At 46.9% G+C, this 21,063-nt stretch overlaps 1 protein-coding gene across 1 annotated transcript in view; it reads right to left on the bottom strand.

Annotated features, from left to right (window-relative positions):
* Positions 1 to 21,063, bottom strand: part of SLIT3 (slit homolog 3 (Drosophila)) — a 939,392-nt gene that overhangs the window by 44,276 nt on the left and 874,053 nt on the right. Inside the window, exons 26-30 of the mRNA XM_006864834.1 lie at positions 19,445 to 19,569; positions 12,743 to 12,840; positions 9,493 to 9,632; positions 4,852 to 4,945; positions 455 to 592 (exon numbers count right to left, since the gene is read on the bottom strand). Coding sequence (XP_006864896.1) covers positions 455 to 592; positions 4,852 to 4,945; positions 9,493 to 9,632; positions 12,743 to 12,840; positions 19,445 to 19,569 — 595 coding nt within the window. The remainder of the gene's footprint in view (positions 1 to 454; positions 593 to 4,851; positions 4,946 to 9,492; positions 9,633 to 12,742; positions 12,841 to 19,444; positions 19,570 to 21,063) is intronic.

Here is a 21,063-nt window from a genome sequence, read left to right as displayed (position 1 = left end):
TCCTGGGCCCTTGGCCAGTGCCTCTCATCTCTCCTTTCTCTTCCCAACTTCATGATTCTACAGACTGGCCCCCAATACCCCATTCATCTTCATTTTCTGCCATTGGGCACTATACTAGGTTTCCTCTCAAGCCTAGAAAGACTATTCCTGACACTAGCTATGTGGCTATCTTACCCCTGTAGCTACATGGCTGGGCTCCAAGATGGTAGCATCTTCTGCTGAAGAATCATGTCCAAGTTTGACATTATGTGCGCTGGAACATGAACATTATGTCTAACTTCCACATGGGGTTACAAATCAGATTAATAATGTCAGCTCTATATTCCTCTTGGGACTTGAAAAAGTCAAAGAAGGTGGAGGGAATTAACAGGACCACAGAGAGTTGGGCCAACCTGTCCCCATGCCGTCTTGTCTGGCCCAGCTCTCTCCTCCCTGTGGTGATGCTCCATCATACCTGAAGCCCTGTGGGCATGTGCAGGTGTAGCCATTGACCGCATCCACACACTGGGCCCCGTGACGGCACTTATGGGCCACGCAGTCATCGTTGTCTGTCTCGCAGAGCTTCCCGCTGTAGCCAGGGGGACATTCACACCTGTAACGCAGGCAGAACAAAGCTGTTCCATGGGTCTGGTGAGCATCCCAGTGGCTGCTCTTCTCAGGCAGCCTCTCCCTCTCGCTTCTATCTACCCAAGTTCCTTACAGCTCCCCTTGACTCTCCCAGGCTCCACAAAGCCTGGCTCCACTTTAGCTATCAAGGGTGCTCTGCGCAGACTTTGTTGCTTGCAAGTGTATGATTGTCTGCTTCAATGGGGAGTGGATCTCGTTTTCAGGAGCCAGGCTGAAGAGGGCAGAGTTGGAATCACAGAATTAACTTTCAGTTTAGAGCCCCCTGGTGGTGCAGTAGGTTAAACATCGGCTGCTAACCAGTGGTTCAAAGTGCTAAGCTCAGAAACCATACAGCACAGTTTTACTCTGTCTCATGGGGTCACTAATGAGTTGGAATTGACTTGATGGCAGTCGGTTTGTTGTTTTTGTGTTTTTAGTACTTCCTTTGTGCAGGGACCTGGGGTAAGGAACTTGAGTGTCTCATTGGGGCCTGGAAGGGAGAGTTTATTGTCCTCCATAAGAGGAAGAGACCAGCTGAAGGAACCTCCACAAGGACCCTTCACAATATTAACATTCAGTTTACACTTACTGTGTCAAACACTTTTGGAAATAAACCATCTACTCAGTAATAATGTCACCTCTTGTTTGCTTTAAAAATTAAATTTTAATTCCTGTCAAACTTAAACAGCAAGCTACCATAACCCAATAATTCCAATTGTAGGTATACACCCAAAGAACTGAAAGCAAGAACACACAAAAAAGTGTACACCAGTGTTCAGGGCAGTCCTATTCACAACAGCCAAAAGCTAAAAACAAGCTAAATGCCCACCAACGGATGACTACGTAAGCAGTGTGGTATATACCAACAACAGACTATCACTCGGCCGTAAAGCAAGATGGAGTCCTGAGGTATACCACCATGAGGATAAAACTTGGAAACACCCCACCTATTAAACCATGTCAGGCACAAAGGGTAAATATGGTAGGATCTCACTTATTTGAAATAGGTAAATGTATAGAAACCAAAGTTTATTAGTGGGTACCTGGAGGTGGGAAGAAGGAGGGGAAGAGGAGTCTTTGCTGAGGGGGTTTCCATGAATGTGGTGAGATGATTTGGAAACAGACAGTGGTGGTGGTGGTGGGGTGCACAGCATGATGAATGTGACCAACGTTGCTGCATTGCACATATGAAAGATGTTGACATGGCATAAGCTCTTGTTATATCTTCAGCACGTTAAAACAATAATCAAAAGCCTCATGAGAGAAAAAAATGAAATGAGAATCTAGGGAAGTACTGAATAAGCACAGAGTGAAAGAGTCAATACGAGAAGTTCAAGATGGTAATGAGGAGTCTTGCCCATGATGATGACGGTCACTACCAAGCACTCCCCTTGAATTCATGCTGTTTATTTATAAACATTGATGTTCCCCAGACAAGAGGGTGGGAGTGTCTGCTCAACTCAGCCCTGTACTTGGATTCTGCCTCTGATCAGCAGCTCCATCACCAGGTCTGTTAGCTGAGGTTTCAGATCTCATTAGAAAAATCTGCTCCAGCTGAAATGTGGCCTCCCTGATGTGGACTATGCATCTCTGGGCTCCTCTGCCTGTGATGACCCTGTGTAGAAATCCCAGCACAGAAATTCTGAGTGTACCAAATTCCTCCAAAGGGTTCCGACACACCATTGCATAGGCAAATATACGTTCTTGCTGGATATTCTGCCTCCTGCAAGACCTGCACCCTTTTCTGGACCTAGCAGCTGAATTCTATTGTGCAGAGCCCAAATCATCACCACATGCTACCCTAATCAAGAAGGTGGTCTGGGGCCCAGGTGGAGAAGGAAGCTCTGAATACTTATGAGGCAAAGGAGCCTGATCAGCCCCCTACTCACCCCTTCCCTTTTTTGGGAGGATAAAAGTAGATGTGGAGGGGGTTCCAGGAGGCATCCTTAGAACTCAGCTACCTTAAAGTCCCACCTGGCATATCTCAGAGGGGGACAGATAAGGTGGATTTGAAAGGAGTGTGTGCATGTATGGACAGATGGTATACTTCCTTTGCTTTCAACAAAACCAGAGACCTTAACATATCACCTGCATTTTCCCTGGTGATGAGCTCTAGGCTTGGAAAAAGCAAAGTCAAATTCGCACCCCTTGTACACCCTACCTAATTCAGACTCTGGTAAAGGAGCTCTGGTAGCGTAGTGGTTATGCATCGGGCTGCGAGCCACAAGGTCAACAGTTCGAAACTACCAGCTGTTCTGTGGGAGAAAGTTGAGGCTTTCTGCTCCCATAAAGATTTACAGCCTTGGAAACCCTATGCAGGGTCGCTATGAGTTGGAACCGACTCCACAGCACATAACAACAACAACAACAACACTTACTAATGCTCTTCTCCCCACCTGTGAGGCTCTCCCTTCTTCTCTCAGCCCGTCCACTTTCCACTCACCCTTTGAACTCGCCTCACATCCCACCTCCAAGGTGGTCTTCCCCTGCTCTGCTCCAGCACGTCTCCTGAGCCAGAAGCACTCAGAGCCAAAGCAGGGGACCCAGAAAGTCCCTCTTTTCTCAATGTTTGCTTTGTGTCAAGTTTTCCTCTCCCAGATTCATAGCAAGGGCCTTAAGGGGAGAAATAACAGACCTCCTACAGTCCCCATAGCACCCAGAACAATGGGCATTTGTAGACCGATGGGGGAGAGGGGTTTTAGAGTCTAAGATTCTTAACATTCTTATTCTAAGATTCTGAGCTTCTAAAAGTTCACAAGTTCAAGTTTCTGAGATTCCATGACTCTAGGAGCCCTGGTGTGGTGCTGAGAGAAGAAGGGTTAATGCACCAGACTGCAAAGCCACCTGAACTGCAAGGTTGGTGGTTCAAGCACACCAGCTGCTCCTCGAACACCCTAAACAGGGTCGCTATGGGTTGGAATCAACTCGATGGCACTGAACAACAAGATTCCACAGTTCAAAGTCCCTAACGTTTTGTGACTTTTATGATTTCTTTAGTCTAATACTTTCACAGATCCTAAAGTCTAGTGAAATCATAAAAATAACAGAATCTGGGTATTGCAAATGGGTAAGCACTCAGCTGCCATCTGAAAGGTTGGCAGTTCCAGCTTACCTGGAGGCACCTCAAAAGAAAGTCTTGGCCATCTACTGATGAGTCAGTCACTGAAAACTCTATGGAGTACAGTTCGACTGACAAACACGGGGTTGTCATGAGTTGGCATCAACTCAAAAACAACTGTATATGTTTTTGGATAGAGTTTCTATGAAATCCTAATATTTAACAACATATTATCATGCTCTCAAAAGCTCCAGAGTCTGGGAACTCTGCCTTTTAATGAAAACTACATGTTATAGAGATCTACAGCATGGATTTCAATTCCACCAAAAGCTGGGCCAAAGGTGTCAGGATTTTTCTTAAAGACTCATTAGCATAGGCCAGATCCAGGTGCCTCCTCTCTAGGGGGTGGCTCTGTAGGGTTATTTTAGGTATCATTGTTGAGGATCACTCTTGGCCCCCCGCCCCACCACCAGTTCTGGTCTCTGCTCCCCCCCAATCCCTGACTCCTTGGTGCTAGAGACTTCCCTTCAGTGTTGGGCAGAACTGCTGGGGCAGGAGAGGGAGACAGCAGTGTTTATGGCTGAGTTTGAGACATCATTGTTGACCACAAGGCTCTAGACTGTTCCCATTAATGTCAGAACAATCCCAGGTCTTGAGTGTCTTGGGATTTCCTCCATGAAAGAGAGTGGAGGGAGAAGGGGTAGAGGCAGAGTCCAAGAGGGATTTCCCAAGGGCATGATTTGACTCTCAGGCTCAACAATTGACATGACCTTCTCCCTAAGGCATTCTCACATTCATCCTTGGAATTGCTCTGTGTGCTCCCCTAGCTCCTACTGGCTCAGGTGCTTGCCATGGAGACACCCCCACTAATGGCTGTGGCTGCTGAACAGTCAGAGCCCACTCTTCCCATGCCAGCAGGTCTCCCCACCACGAGGTAAACACAGTGGCCAACTTGGTGCAGCCACAGTGCGAGGGACCCTGAGAAGGCTGTACAAGTGAAAAGTGACCAGTTTGGGACTCTAGATGGTTCTATCTTTCTAGCTCTGGAAAGGAGATATATGGAGAGAGAGACAGAGAAAGACAGATGGACACACAGGCCCAACGCCTCTTCCTCAAACTTACACTGGTGCAGGCAGAGTTCTTGGGATCTGTGTGCTGAGGAGTGAAACCATGAAGCTGAGTCTTACCTGAATCCTTTGTCCAGGGAGATGCACTTGGCCTCATGCTGACAGAGGTTCAGCTCGGGCACACAGTGGTCGACCACTTCGTCACACAGTTCACCTGGTAGGAGGAGTGGGGTTGAGAGCTCAGGCCTCATTCTGACCCCGGTCAGGAGATCATGGAGATCAGAAATCTTGAGTTCTCTCTCTCAGTGTCTCCTTTCTTCTGTACCTCTGCCTTCATTTCACTAGCAGTGGCAATGGGAAGACCCCAGCTCCTTCCCTGGGTACCCACTGTTACGCACCACTGGCTATGTGATTATCCAGGGGCTGCTGCAGCTGAAACCACAGGATGCCAGACCCCACCCTGGGTCTATGCATGTTTGTTTTTCATTCCATACCCATTCATTGATCACATCCTGTGTGGCAGACACTGTGCCATGTGCTGGGGACACTACCGTGACTCAATCCTGTCCTCCCCCCTGCCTTATGAGGGACATCTATAGATATGTAGACAATTACAACACAGCTCTAAGTGAAGACAGGAAGCATAAAGGGGACCCATAACTCTGCCAAGGTGGTCAGGGAAGGCTTCCTGGAGGAGATGATATGTCTTAGCAGCAGCATCCACCTATTATAGATAAGTGAGCCCATTAGATTTTGTCAGGGAAGCAAAGATGTAAAGAACGTGAAGTCCTGATCTGTGGATACATTTCATTTGAAGTTCCTAGTGCCACAAAGTACCTGCTGTTGTTAAGTGTCGTTGAATCAGTTCTGACTCATAGCAGCCCTGGATAGGTTTCCAACAAGCAGCTGGTGAGTTTGAACCACCGACCATGTGATCCAGTGCATTATCCTGCAGTGCCTGTGCCCATAAGCACTGAAAAGCACATACCACCTGAATATGTGTTTTAGTAATGCACGGGGTGAGACAAAACAGCAGCTCTCTGACTAATGCCAGATTTTAAGGTCAGAGGTAGAACCCGAGTATGTGACCTGGGGAGGAAAATGCCTGCCCCTGGGAGTTCTCTTGCTGGGCACTGGCAGGGTGAGGGTGGTAGCAGGGGCAGGACAAGGACGCCTGAACTGCTGCTCCCAGGGGACAAAGCAGAGGGGTACCTGCGCCAACTGGACTTACACAACAGACACTGAAGAGACTCTGCTCTCAGCTGGTTTGGCCATAAGCTGGCCCCTAGCCCATCTTGGGAGGCAACCATAAACCCCTCCTCTCCACATCCCTACCCACCCCTGCCCTGACCTGGCAGCCTCTCCAAGACCAAGGGAGCACTGTGTTCTTTTAAGTCTCCTACTCCTCCATCCTGATAGACCCAGAGAGGAAGTCTAGTGTCCTTGTGGGCCTTGGGATGTCAAACAACATATTGCATTGGGCAAAGCTGCTGCACAAGAACTCTGTTTACAGAGCAAAGATATCAGTCTGAGGACTAAGGTGTACCTGACCCAAGCCGTGCTATTTTCAATAGCCTTATATGCATGTGAAAGTTGGACAGTGAATAAGGAAGATGGCAGAAAAATGGACCCATTTGAATTATGATATGCCCCATTCTCAGGAACAAAGTTTCTCATTCTGAAATCCTAAGTGCTCCTGTTGTTGTTGTTAAGTGCCGTCGAGTCGGTTCCGACCCATAGCGACCCTGTACAGGGGTTTCCGAGGGTGTAAATCTTTACGGGAGTAGAAAGCCTCATCTTTCTCCCGCGGAGCGGCTGGTAGTTTCGAACCGCTGACCTTAAGGTTCGCAGCCCGATTCGTAACCACTACGCTACCAGAGCTCCTAGTCATCTGCAAATACCAGGCAGTGCTGTACTTGGGGGCAGGAAGCCCTCACTGGTCAGCAACCCTCTCCTACTGAAAATTCCATTCAAGCCTCTCCTTTGCCACAAAGCTGATTCTAACCCTCTTTGTTCTCTCCTTTTCCTTAACTGCTGGGATTTTTACCATTTCTCTTCTGGCTCTGATTCTTGGGGACCAATGATTCAACTATGTACAAGGAATGATCTTATTTGCAATAGATCAGAAGACTCTAGTTGTTGTTCTTAAGTGCCGTAGAGTTGGTTCTGACCCACAGCGACCCTGTACAGGGTTTCCCAGGCTGTCAATCTTTATGGGAGCAGAAAGCCTCATCTTTCTCCTGTGGAGCGGCTGGTAGTTTTGAACTGCTGACCTTAAGGTTCACAGCCCGATTCATACCACTATGCTACCAGAGCTTCTTAGAAGACCCTAGTGAGCTGAGGGTGTACCTTTCTTAGGTTATTGTTAGATGCCGTTGAATCGGTCCAGCTCATTGATGATTAAGGTGTACCTGACCCAAGCTGTGGTATTTGCAATAGCCTCATATGCATGTGAAAGTTGGACAGTGAATAAGGAAGATGGTAGAAAACCAGAATTAAACACTGCTTGGTCCTGTCCCATCTCCATCTTCACAACTGTTGTTATATTTGAGCCCATTGCTGCTGCCTCGTTCTGTTCGAACAACTGTCTCTTGGTCTATGTACAGGTTTCTCATGAACACAATTAAATGAGTGTTCAGGAATACCTATTCTTCACAATGTTATTCATAGCTTGTCATGTCATGATCTATACAGTTGAAAGCCTTTGCATAGTCAATAAAGCATAAGTAAACATCTTTTCGGTATTCTCTGCTTTCAACCAAGATCCATCTGACATCAGCAATGATATTCTTAAATAGATGAGAAGATCCTAGCAAGCTGAGGGTACGTACCTTAAACTTTACATCTCTAGTGGCTAATTCAGTACTCTGCATCTGGTAGGCGCAGGGTAAGAGTTGACTATTGTTAATTCAACTCTTGGTGATTTCTTTACCCTCGAAAGATGGAAGATATACAATGGATGTAGACCTTCAGTGGAATTCCCACGTGCCTTCTCAATGCACAAATGCTTTATGTGGGGTCCAGAGGCCCAGTGTGAAGCAGAATAGATAGGTTTCTCAGTTAGCCTGAGCACACTCTAGCAGTCCCCAGGGTATGCTTGAGGACCTGGCTGTTGGGTTGAATGCTTGATGAAGACAGACCTGAGGGGCAATGGGAGTTAGTTGACTTCCTTCTCTGTCTCAGCCCTGCTCCTATTCATCTTCGGTGCCCTTTCTCCTCCCTCCTCACTCTAGACATCAAAGCAAGGTCCCAAAAGGCAAGGGCATGGGAGCTCCGGGGTTGCTCCATCCTTATTTTCATTCTTGCCTTAGGGTGATATTTCCTACAATATCGTTCCTTGGCATAAGACCTCTGGTTGGTAATGGCATTCCAGGGGGATTTAAACAAAACAAAACAAACAGCTCTAGAATCAAATGCATTTGGGAACTGCTGAGTTAAACAGTTTTCTTTATGGCAGAGCTTTAGTATGCTAATGTGTATCTTGGAGAAGGTTATTATTATTACATGCAGCGTTTCTCAAACTCATTTGCCCATGGAGCCTTTTCCTTGAAGAATTCATAGGGCTGAGTTTTTATGGGATTCCAACCTGGGCTATGCCACGTTAGGTTGATCCTACAACGAAGCAGGCTGTGTTTGTAGTACTTGGTGGCATTTTGCTTTTCAATCTAATGATGTATTTAACTGCCCCCATTTATGGGTTATGAACATAGGAAATGAGTCCCGGTGTGGCACTCTAGGATAGTCACTGCCCTGCAAAATCTGTTTGTACTGCAAGGTCATGGTTCAAAACTCTGAAGCCCTATACAGGGTTGCTCTGAGTCTGAACCAACTCGACCAACACTGAACAATGAGAACATAGGAAAGGAGTCCTGCCCTGCTGTGGTCCTATAGGGTCAGCACTGGACAGTTAACCAAAGGTTGAGGATTCAAACCCACTAGTAGTTCCTTGAGAAACCCTATATAGGGTTGCTATGAGTCAGAACGGATGAGAAGGCACTCAAAAACAACAATATAGGAAATAAATGGAATCTTGATGTTGGCACTATAGGATAAGCCTTGGACTGCAAGGTTGGTTTAAACTGCAAGGTAAGTGGTTCAAATCCACCAGCCACATCTTGGAAACCCTATACAGGGTTGCTAAGAGTCAGAATTGACTCGATGGCACTACTCAACAGTCAACAGCAACAACATAGGAAATAAAGTCTCTGTGTTTGGGGGGTGGCTGGGAAGAATGATTATCCTGAAGGAATAATCCCCTGTGGGAAGCATTTCCTGAAATCCCAGATGGGGTTAGTTTCCACCTCTGTGATTCTATAGCCCCACGGGTTTACATATATTACATTCTTATTAAATTGAATACATGGCTCTCTCTGTTTGACGATGCACTTCATATCAGAGAAAAGTTTTTTATGGCCTACTTTCATATCCTCCTCTCCTGCAGAGTATCTGGAAAATGTCGATTTCCAGAGAAGGCTGACTAGACCAGAAGGAATCATAAACTTAAGGTGAGTCCCTTTCTGCCAACGTGGATCTCTAGGGCCCCCACAGGAGGGGCTGGCCATCAGCTGAATGTACCCTGAGGCGGTCTCAAAGAGGCTAGGATTAGCTGGAGGGTGGGCTGGAGCACATGGCCAGGGCATATCCATTCTCTGTCCTCAGGGAGAAGCTAGGAAAATGATGCTCTCCTTGTACCTTATACTCCCGCTCAGTTGCATGCATGCACACACAAACACACTCCCACACGTGCCACAGGGCTCTTACCCGTGTAGTTAGGTGGGCAGACACATGCGTAGTTATTGATGCCATCCACACAGGTGGCATTGTTCTCGCAGTCATTGTCCTCACAGTCATCTGGGTTGATCTCACACCGCTGACCCTCAAAGCCCAGGGGGCAGGAGCAGCTTTGGGGAGGTAGGGTTTGGGAGGAGGGGAGTCAGGTGTCGGGTTGGGTAGGAATGACAGAAGAAGAAGGGAGAGAGATACAGTTAGGTTTCTTTTCTGGAAGAAGGTAGAGAGCAGCACATTTGGACACTGTGAGAACTAAATTCTCAAGATGGTCCATCTTCAGGAGGAAGGGGGCTCCAGGAAGTTGCTTCAGGCTGCGAGCCTTAGGGTCAGCAGTTTGAAACTACCAGCTGTTCTGTGGGAGAAAGATGAGGCTTTTGTTCCTGTAAAGATTTACAGCCTCGGAAACTCTGTACAGGGTCGCTATGAGTCACAACCGACTCCATGGCACATAACAACCACCACCAGGAAATTGCTAGATCAGCCATAGATTATTGATTCACATAGCAACAGTGGCCTATGCATCTGGGGTATGAGAGTGGGATGAATTAGGGGAGGGGGAAAGAACCTGTTAATGACTAAGAACTTTAAATAAGAAAAGTAGGCTATGTCTGGGAAAGAGTGTTAACCCCATGTTGTTGTTGTTAAGTGCTGTCGAGTCGATTCCAACCCATAGCGACCCTGTACAGGTTTTCCAAGGCTGTAAATCTTGACGGGAGTAGAAAGTCTCATCTTTCTCCTGAGAAGCGGCTGGTAGTTTTGAACTGCTGACCTTAAGGTTCGCAGCCCGATTTGTAACCACTACGCTACCAGAGCCCCTCTTGTAGTGGTTAACCCCATAGTACTCAGTAAATGAGGAACTGGTGGAGGGACTTTCTCGACCTAGGAGAATCAAATGCTTTACAAAACGACTGCACAGTGTGTCTGCCCGGTCTTCTTGATTGGGCACACGATTTTGCAAAATTGAATAAAAAAAATCTCCCTCTGGCTAAAATGAGTACAGATTGGATTTCTTGAGTGTTTGTGGATAAGCACTCACGTTAACTCATTGGTGACTTCATAACCAAGAGGGACCGAGGCAGTATCCAGGGTATCGACAACGTTTCTCATAACATGTGGTGGGCTGAGTTCCTTGAAAAGGAGAACCAAAAGTCTAAAAGTTGAGTCTGTCACAGACCACACAGCAGCCAGGTTAAGTGGCCTCTGGGCAGAAGGTCTTTGGTAGTTTTGTGCAATGTGAGCTGTGTAACATCTGGGCAGAAAGATGCTTAACCTCTTCAGATACTTGGGAGCCTAGGAGTCATTCTATCCAGTCCCCTGTTTAAAGGCAATATGATAGGTATCTCCCCAGGCCCAGGAGGACTGCCTTTCCCCCCAGGGTCCATTTCCACCCAGCAATGCCTGCTTCCCGATGCCCATTGTTGAAAGTGTTTTCCCTGATGTAACTGAAATTTCTCCAGCTGTCCTCCAAACCTTCCTTCCCTTGGCTCATCTGTGGTGTAGTCTCTCTCTCTATTTTATTTTTGTTTTTAGTTTTATTGTGAATTTAGTGCTAGTTTACATGGGATAACATCAGTTTTACACTCATCCTATTGTATTTCGTTTCATGCAACGATTACAATCCTCTCCATGTATCATCATTCAACAACATTTGCTTCCAATCCCTCTGTGTTTTTTTGTTTTTGGATGTACACCAAAACCTTCAGGATATATAATCATTTAAACAACGAAAGGGCACATTCTGCAAGCCTGCCTGTTGGCTCCCAGCACACAGACTTTTTCTTTCCATGAGTCTAGAGTCCACAGCTGCTCTATCTCTCCATGCCATCATCTCTGCTGCTGCTGCTTCTCTGGTGTAGTCATTTGTTTTATAGACAAAGAGAGAGGCACAGTAGAAGAGATATCCCCACAGTGTGACTTTATCACTCCAAGGCAGCCTTTTCCTCTAGAGGGAGTGGAGTGGCGGCCATGACCAGAGCCTCTGGAATGGGATTCCTGGGAATGAATCCCAGGTCTGCCACCTCTGAGCTCTTTGACCTTGGGCAAGTTACTACAATTTTCTGTTCTCAGTTTCCTTATCTGTTGACTGGGACATTATTATCTATCCCCAGGGTAACTGTGAGGATTAAATGAGATTAGACAAGTAAGACACTTATCAGGGTGCATATTTTTGTTAATAGCTGCTGTTGAGTTGGTTCCGAATCCTGGCTACCTCATGCACAACCAAAAATATGCTTCCCAGTCATGTGCCATCCCTGTGATTAGTTGTGAAGCAAACTATTGTGATTCATAGGGTTTTTATTGGTCGGTGTTCAGAAGGCAATGACCAGGCCCTTCTTTCTGGTTTGTCTTAGTCTGGAAGCTCCACTGACCCCTATACATGGAAAGCAAGAATTCTACCATAGAACCACCACTGCCTCAGAAGCGAACTCCAGCTCAGACCAGGAATTCCAGGCCTCTGTTTCAGAGACTGCTCTGATTTGGGATTTTTATTTATTTTTAAAAACTCAACTAATAGGACATGGATGTCTAATTGGGGTACTGGTGGTCCAGTGGTAGAATTGTTGTTTTCCAAGCGGGAAACCCAGGTTCGATCCCAGTCAATGTCCCTCATGTGCAGCTACCACCAGCAGTCCGTCAGTGGAGGCTGGTGTTGCTCCGATGCCAGACAGGTTTCAGTGAAGTTTCCAGATTAAGACAGACTAGAAAGAAAGGGCCGAAAGTCAGCCAAGGAGAACCCCATGCGTCTCACCAATTCAATGTGTGGTTTATCATGGAGATGGCCTGGGATCGGGTAGTATTTTCTTCCATTGTGCAAGGGGTTGCCATGGGTCATAGGCTAATTCAGTGGTAGCTAACAACAGAATTTTATTTTACCTCTTTCCTTTATAACCTGAAAACCATGTCAAGCTTTGCTACTTTTAGTGAATAACTGGAACCTCCCTTGGAGTCCTCCTGGCTCTGGAGACAGACTGCCTGGATTCAAGTCTGTGTACCAGTGCTTACTAACTGTGGGGCTGTGGGCAAAACATTTATCACCTGGATGTTTCAATTACTATCTGAAGAATAAGTGTCCTGGTACCTCCCTGGTAGTGCGTGAAATCGTTCACAGAAAGGACAACAATTAGGCCCTCAGTAATGTAGCTAAGCTTCTTCATGGCCTGCCTTGAGGACTCTGTGAATGAAGCCCTCAAAGATGATAAAAGACCCAGAGGTGAGCTGTTACCTGAAGCCATCCTTGTGGCTCTCGCTCAGGTGGCAGGTGCCTCCATACTGGCAGGGGTTCTGGATGCAGGTGTTGATGGGCATGCTGCAGTCCTTGCCCTGAGGACCAGAACAGGAGAAACACCTGGTTAGGGTCATGACGTGGGAGGCCCTGGGGACTCACAGCATCTCTGTCTGAAGCCAGGGGGATAGTGCAAGGATTGCCTAGGACAAGCCTGCTGTGGGACTTGGACAAAGTCAAAGGGAGCCCTTTTGCCTCTGGTACTGCAGAGAAAAGGAGAGGAATATTGAGAACTCAGGAGTCTGGGCTCCAACATCACTACGTCCCAGAATTTTACACCCTTCTCTCTGTCTCAAGCTGCAGGGAAAGAGCATGGGCTTTGGGTATAGGAAAACCAGTCTTCACATTGTTGTTCCATCTCTTCCTGATTGGATGACCTCTTACCCAGACCAAGCTGACCTCAAAGAATTACTAAGAAGAGCAACTTAGACCTTTTACATAAGGAAGTGCTTAACATAAAGTAATGCATCTAACACACAGTGCTGTTGCTGTTCTTAGGTGCCATCAAGTTGGTACCGACTCAGAGTGTCCCTATGTATAACAGAACGAAACACTGCCCAGTCCTGTACCAATCTCACAATCCTTGCCACATTTGAGCCCATTGTTGCTCCCACTATGCCAATCCATCTCGTTGGAGGTCTTCCTCTTTTTCTCTGACCAAACTGACTTTACCAAACTGACAGACGATGCTGGCTAACACACAGTAGGCATTCTATAAATGCTAGTAATTATGATTATTTCCACTAATGCTTAATATAATCCACAGCTACAGGCTGAAATGTCGACAGCAGAACTTGTTCCATGTAAAGTGGTGTGGTCTAGACTGGCTCCCTGGTGTTACTGTTTACTCTAACGTTCTTCAGGTGAGTCCTAGGCTAGGCTAGGTTGAGAGCTCCTATGATTGAATGTTTTAGCTGGGGTGGGGTTCTTTTAGGCTGAGGGGTCCACACAGGCCCTTCTGAAGGGGACATTTTGAGGTGGTAGAAGTGGGAAGGAACCCCAAGGTCAGGGAGTGGAGACTGTGGGTGTTAAGACCCAATGTCCCAAGGAGCCTCCAAGCTTGTGTCCTCATGGCTCCCACTTCTCTGGTGACCATGGCTGCACCCCAGACTTGACATTCAGTTCCCTGCAGGACCTGCCAGGGCAGGGCCTAGGGAGGAGTCTGCCGGATGTGTTTCTAAGCTGTGGCTCAGTAGCTTGGCCACCATGGCAGGCCTGGGTGATAACTGGAGTCCTCCCACTGCCATGCCTCCTGCTCGCCATCTGCCTGAGAAATTCCCCTCCCTTCTCTGCTGCTGCCAATGCCTGTGATGGGGCAGAACTGGGCTTCCTACCTGATGCCGTTACCCATGTGATCTACAGGCATTGGGCCCAAGACAGCCAGTCACTGCTCTTGCTACAGACTACCTTCCTCCCTGCCCTCAGATATGGGGGCCTCAGGCACAGGTTCTAAGCATCCCAAAGCAAGGGTCATGCTTGTCTGGTTCTCCTTATGCCCCTCACAGTTATTACGCCCATCGGGAGTTTCTTGAAGAGAAGAAAGGGGCAGGGTTTATCCTAAACCAGAGCAATATGGGGTTCCCTTTGTAAAGTCAGCATGTGGAATGGAAACCACCACCTTAATTCTCACTAACATTCATGGAGCAAATTTTCCATTCCAGACCTCACGCTAAGAGGTTTATATTCATGAGGGCATATCATGCTCACAACAGCCCCGTGAGTCTCATACAATCGTGATTCTCTGCATTTTCACAGCTAGGGAAAGGAAGACTTGGCAAGTGAGAAGATTTGTCCAAGATTGCACACCCTGATGGCCCAGGCTGGCTCTGTGCTGGGAAGCACTATGGGAATCACTTCTGACCCTCTCAGAACACAGGTAATCTGGAGGCAGGCAGAGCTGAATACAAACTCTAGTTTAGCTACTTGATGAAATTACTCTCAGAGTAAACTAGAGTAGCTCTTGCAGAGCCTTGGTATTTACAACTTATAAAGTGCTTTACTTTTCTGCATAGTTAACTGGGGAGCATCCTGGTGTGGCGCTATAGGATAAGCACTGGACTGCTAACCATAAGGTCAGCAGTTAAAACCCACCAGCCATTCCTCAGAAACATTACACAGGGTAGCTATGAGTAGGACTGACTTGATAGCACATAAACACAGTTAAGTGGAATCCCTGCGTGGTGCAAATGGTTCATGGGCTTGGCTGCTAACTGAAAGTGTGGTGGTTCAAGTCCAGGGACTTGTAGTTGAATGCCTTGCAATGATGGAGGTGGTGGTGGTGGAGGAGAGAGGACTGTCTATTTCCGCGCCTTAATGCCAAGTACTAAAATCCTACAGGTAGAGCCAGCGCCTGACGATGTGGTAGTTGGCGCTGGAGATGGGGATTTCTGTCACTTTCGTCTCCTTGAGAAATAGCCACCATTGTTCATGCCTGGCCCATTAGCTTGATTCAACTTCTTCAGTCTCATTTTGTTCAAATCATCCAGATTTATGATGCTTCTGAGCTCTCCTCCCCATCACTCACCCTGTGTGTGTGTGTGTGTGAAGGACATGACTGGACTTATGGCTTTATGAGAATTAGGAACAACATCTCCTCCTGATGTGGCACTGTAGGATAAGCACTAGACTGCAAGGTCTGTTTGAATTGCAAGGTCAGCAGTTCAAAATCACCAGTCACTCCTTGGAAACCCATTACAGGGTTGCTAAGAGTCAGATTTGACTTGACACTCTAGCCCCAACAACCACCACCCTGGTGAAGGATATCATGTTTGGTAAAGTGCAGGGTGGGAGAAAAAGAGGAAGACCCCCAATGAGATGGATTGGCATAGTGGCAGCAGTGATGCTTAGGTATAGCCAATTATGGTGAGGTTGGTGCAGGACTGTGCAGTGATTCGTTCTGTGGTGCGTAGGGTTGCTATGAATCTGTACTGACTCAATGGCACCTAACAACAACAACCCCTTCTGGAGAAAGAGTACTGGTAGTGCAGTGCTTAAATATTTGGCTGCTAACTGAAAGGCCAGTGATTAGCAGCTGCTACTCAGGAAAAACGTGTAACAGCTTGTTTATGTAAAGATCACAGTGTTGGAAACTCGATCCTACAGGATTGCTACAAATTGGAATATTACAGCCAACAGGTGACCCTCTTTGGTGCCTCTTTTTGAGATAGGACAGGGGGGCTTTGTTACTCATTTGGAAATCCCTGGAAATTTACTAAAAATGCTGTTAGTGACTCTGTGGTACTAGGAATTTACTTCCTATGGCTTTGCTATCCAAAGTTGTCTTTGTTGTTGTTTTTGTTGTTAAGTGCTGGTAAAATTGGCTCCAATTCATAGCAACCCTGTAGAGGGTTTCCAAGGAGCAGCTGGTGAATTTGAACCTCTGACTTTACAGTTCAAACTGTCCTTGAGGTTTAGTGCTTATCCTATGGTGACACACAAGGTCTTCCTAACTACCACCAAATGATCGGATTGTTGTTGTTCTTAAGTGCTGTCAAGTCAGTTCTGACTTAGTGACCCTGTATAGGGTTTTTGAGGAGCAGTGGTGAGTTTGAACCTCTGACCTTAAGGTTCAAACTGACCTTGTAGTCCGCGGGATTAACCCGCAGCACCACACCAGGATTGGGTGGGGTCATGCAAATAGCTGTACAGGACTCTCTAACACCAGGATTGGTTAGTTTTGCCATCTGCTAGGTTAAAAAGAAAGCCATTTGAACTGCAAGGTTGGCGGTTCAAGCTCACCAGCTGCACCTCGGAAACCCTATACAGGGTTAGAACTGACTTGATGACACTTAACAACAACAGGTTAAAACACAGGTTAAAACACTTAACAACAACAAGTTAAAACACGTTTATAACAACAGGTTAAAACACTTAACAACAACAGGTTAAAAACAAAGGAGCTCTGATAGATAGCACAGTGGTGTTGGGCTGCTAACTTCAAAGTCAGCAGTTTGAAACTACCAGAGGGAAAAAGATGAGGCTTTCTGCTCCCATAAAAGATTTACAGACTCAGAAACCCTATGCAGGGTTGCTATGAGTCTGGACCGACTCCACGGCATATAACTACCAACCGCCACCATCTACTATTCTGTTTCCTCAACTGTAAAAAGAGGAACATTTTAGGACCTGCCTGCTAGAGTTGTGATCACAAGTCAATAAGATATGTATCTGGTTTAGTACACTTTTCAGTGCACAGTTCCAAAAAAACCCCAAAACCAAACAGGGTGCCAATGAGTCTGTTCCTATTCATGGTGATCCTATGAGTTAGAATTAAAGTGCTGCTCCATAGGACATCACCAGATCTTTCTTCGCAGCTGCGTTATGTTGAATCAGTTCCGATTCATAGCAACCCTACACTGTATAGGGTTTCCGAAGCCGTAAATCTTTACAGGAGCAGAAAGCCTCATTTTTCTCCTGCAGAACAGCAGGTAGATTCAAACTGCTGACCTTGTGGCTAACAGCCCAACACACAACCCATGAAGCTCCAGGGGCTTAAATCTCAAAATCTCTGTTCTAATTCTTTTGAAGTCTACAAGATACTCAGAATCTTGTGAATACAGTGTGAACTAACTTTTTCAAATCCCTTGTATCTATGGAATTAGGAATCTTATAAATGCTCATGTTTATGGTTCTAAGGAGAATAACTGGCTGTCTTCAATAGTGCACAGTGTTAGAGAGAATCCCTGGAGAACCCAGAAACACACGCCTGTTATTGATGGCCCACCCCATGCTGACACTAGGGGTCAGCATGCCAGGGAGACAGTCAAGGGTAGCAAATGCTAGTTTATTGAGTGCTTGCTAAGGTCAGGTACTGTCCCAGCTTCCCTGTAAACATTATTGTACATTTCATTCTCACAGCAACTCTGGGACACAGGTTTACTTATCCCATTTTACCTCTGGGAATGCTGAAGTGAGGTCCCTCCCTGGCCATTGTCATGTAGCTGATACACGGCAGAGCTGGGATCCAAACTTGCCTCTGTATAATTCTCTACTACTGACTCCACTGAATCAGTACAGGAGAGTTTCAGAGGACCCATGCCTTTTGAGTATAGCTGCTTCATCTATTTGCTTCCCTACTAATAGTCAGGAAAGAGAGAGGGAAAAAGAGAGAGAAAGAGAATGAAAGACAGAGAGAGAGAAATGAGTGTGTGTGTGTGTTCATGGGTTTGGGGCTCTGTGAATTTGAGGTCCTGTAAGTGACTTCCTAGGGCAGGGATGGCTGGCTAGCTTCAAAGGGAAACCTTTGGATCTCTTGTCCCAGGCCCATAGGTGGCACTCTGACACTGTCCGCTGAGAAAGTCACTAGCTAGTCCTGTGTCCCTGGTGAGGGAATGAGGGAGCCTCTGAAGCTTCTGAACACATAAGATCTGGGGGTGCCTATAACGGGTCTGGGCTCCAGGCTGCTGTGGGTTGTGCACATTGGTTGGGCCTTGAGGCCATCTTGAAGCCCAGTGCATTCTAATTGGTGTCTTGGGAAGGCTGGGATCTGGGAAGCTGGAAAAGTTTAGGAAACATGATCCAACCATAGCTTTGCAAACTTACTGAGGGTAAGCAAGAGGCACATCTACCCAGGAGATCCCCCAAGGGAAAAGGCTTCAGCTTTGGAATCCCAACCGTACTGCTTACTAGCTTTGGGACAGGGTCAAGCTCTTCTAACTCTCTGAGGCCCAGTCTTCACACCTGTAACGTGGGAACTAAGGAGACTTAACCTCTTTTGGCAATGTTTAAAAAGAAAGGTAAATAAAAAGCCAAACAGAATGCCTGACCCATAGTCCATGGTCTATTGGAGTTAGCATACAGTGGGGCTGAGTGAGAAGAGAGGGAAAATTAGCTCTGGAATTAGTCCCGATTTCTAGGAAAAACAGATGGGAGAGTAGGAGTTCTACCCCCGTGCAGGCTGGTCACTACTTAACATGCTCAGCTGTTAACAGAAAGGGGAAATGTTCAAGACCACCCAGAGAAGTGACTTATAAGAAAGTCTTAGCAATCTAATTCTGAAACACCAGTCATGGAAAGCCCTATGAAGCTCAGTTCTACTCTGACACACATGGCGTCACCGAGTCCGAGAGGATTCAATGGTAACTGGTTTTGCAGTGCAGGTTGGCCTGGTGCCCCAGGCCTCTTAATCCAGCCCCCCTCCCTCTTATTAGTGTTAATCTAGCACATTTCAGGGCTGGCTATCTGAGGGCAGGGTTGGAGGATCTGGAAATTCACTCGGAAGGGAAATTCAGGACAGTAGGTTTAAGAGATGCCTCTACTTGGGAACACATTTGACTCTCTTGGAGGATCTCTTTAGGTCTCAATTTCCAAGTCAATTTCCCCATGTTAACCAAAGAAAATACAAAGATTATATTTCCTCGTTATCTCAGAGCTTCTCTGTCAAGACTATGTGGGTGAGGTTGGCATGCACCTTGATTGGCATGCACATAATATAGCAGGGCAGCCTCTACCAGCTCTGGGGAGAACAGGACCATTACTGGTGAATGTGACTTTGGAATGAATGACCTATTAAATGGAGGTGTCCAGGCTGCCCTAGCAAGAGTGTGGGTCAGCTGGCTAGCGTGTACATCCCTGGGGCCAGGACTGAAGGAGGAACCTGGGGCAGGAAGGGTGGTGAGGTGGGGGACGGGGCTTGGGCCCTACCTTGTAACCATAGGGGCAGGCACAGCGGTACCGCTCCACAGGATCCTGGCTGCACGTCCCGTTGTTTTTGCATGGACTGGAGATGCAGGCATTGCACTTGGCCACAATGTTGATGTCCACTGGCCCTGGGCAGCAAAACCACAGACTAATTGTGGCAGGTAACCAGGTGAGGTCGCTCTGACAGCTCCCTTCCCCTCTGCTCTGGCCTTTTCTAAGCCAGCTGCCAGGATCCCGCCCCTCCTTCCCGCCCTTCTCCACACCCAGAGGGCAGTTGACTTTCCTCAGACAGCACATGAAGTCCATCAAGAGCCCCATTCATTCAGCAATTACCCACTGAGGAAAAATCACACCGGGACATCATTTGGAGTCAAATCAATTACTGTAATTAGCTTGATCTGATTTGGGTACTAATCTGCAAAGAGTGCACCCTGATTAGGAACACCCTTGTGCAGCTTTTCCAATTCCAAAAAGCTCTGGGTCCAGGCTCCAATGTACCTCCTGTTCTTCTGCCACCAAGCACCTCTCTCCAGAGCACAGTCTATGCCAGGCTAACGAGGGTGTGGTACCAGACGACACCCTCCTTCCAGAACCCTTGAATTGGCAGGAGGAAGAAAGAGCTCTCCCCAGAGCAGACAACAGCGATATTGATGACAAAGGTCAAACTGTGATCAGGTACATGTCCATCCATGACATTTTAGACTCCATCCTGCTCTCTTCAGCTGCAACGGCTGGAGGGAGATCACAGTCCACACACACAGCTTTGTGAAGGGGGCTTCGTACTCTCGATGCTGTCAAATTAGACAATTAGCCCTGGATAAAGCAGCCCTACTTGACACCAGAGGCTGCTGGTGGTTCAGTGGTAGAATCCTCACCCTCTAATGTACATTTCACATGTGGCACCTGTCAGCCAAAGCTTGCATGCTGCTATGATGTTGAACAGATTTCAGTAGCACTTAAAGACTAAGACAGACTAGGAAAAAAAGTCTGGCAACCTAGTTCCAAAAATCATCAGCCAATGAAAACCCTATGGATCCCAACATTCGGATCATGGGGCTAGTGGCCGGGCCAGGCAGTGTTTTATTCTGGCAAGGCATGAGTGAGAGCCGACTGGAGGGCAGCTAACAACAAGACTTGAACTGTTCACAGGGATAACAGTCATCAGTCTGTGGGTGGAGTACACAGATGGCTTGATGGGGAATCTATAGCAGCCCTGGTTTCACATTAGAATAGGGTGTTCAGCTGTTCTGATTGACCAATGATGGAGAAGGGTCCTGCCATACAGAATTTTTAGGGCTAAACCCAAAGAGGTCTCAGGCAAATTGGGGTGACTTGGTTACCTTACATTAGAACCAGCCAAGAAGTTTTCAAACTCCCCATGCCCCAGTTGTCCCCAACAAACCAAATTTACCATAATCTCTACAGTGGGACCCAGGCATCAGTATTTTTTTACAGCTCTTCAAGTGATTCTAAAACATACAACCAAGTTTAAAATCCACTGTTTTTGGGCTTTTTAAGGAGCTCTGGTAGCGTAGTGGTTACGAATCGGGCTGCGAACCGTAAGGTCAGCAGTTCGAAACTACCAGCGGTTCCGCGGGAGAAAGATGAGGCGTTCTGCTCCC

The sequence above is a fragment of the Chrysochloris asiatica genome, unplaced genomic scaffold, assembly GCF_000296735.1.
Source record: "Chrysochloris asiatica unplaced genomic scaffold, ChrAsi1.0 scaffold00071, whole genome shotgun sequence".
In the NCBI taxonomy this organism is placed as follows: domain Eukaryota; kingdom Metazoa; phylum Chordata; class Mammalia; order Afrosoricida; family Chrysochloridae; genus Chrysochloris; species Chrysochloris asiatica.
Note: the sequence above shows the minus strand (reverse complement) of the source record. Positions and strands in the feature narration are given on the sequence as shown.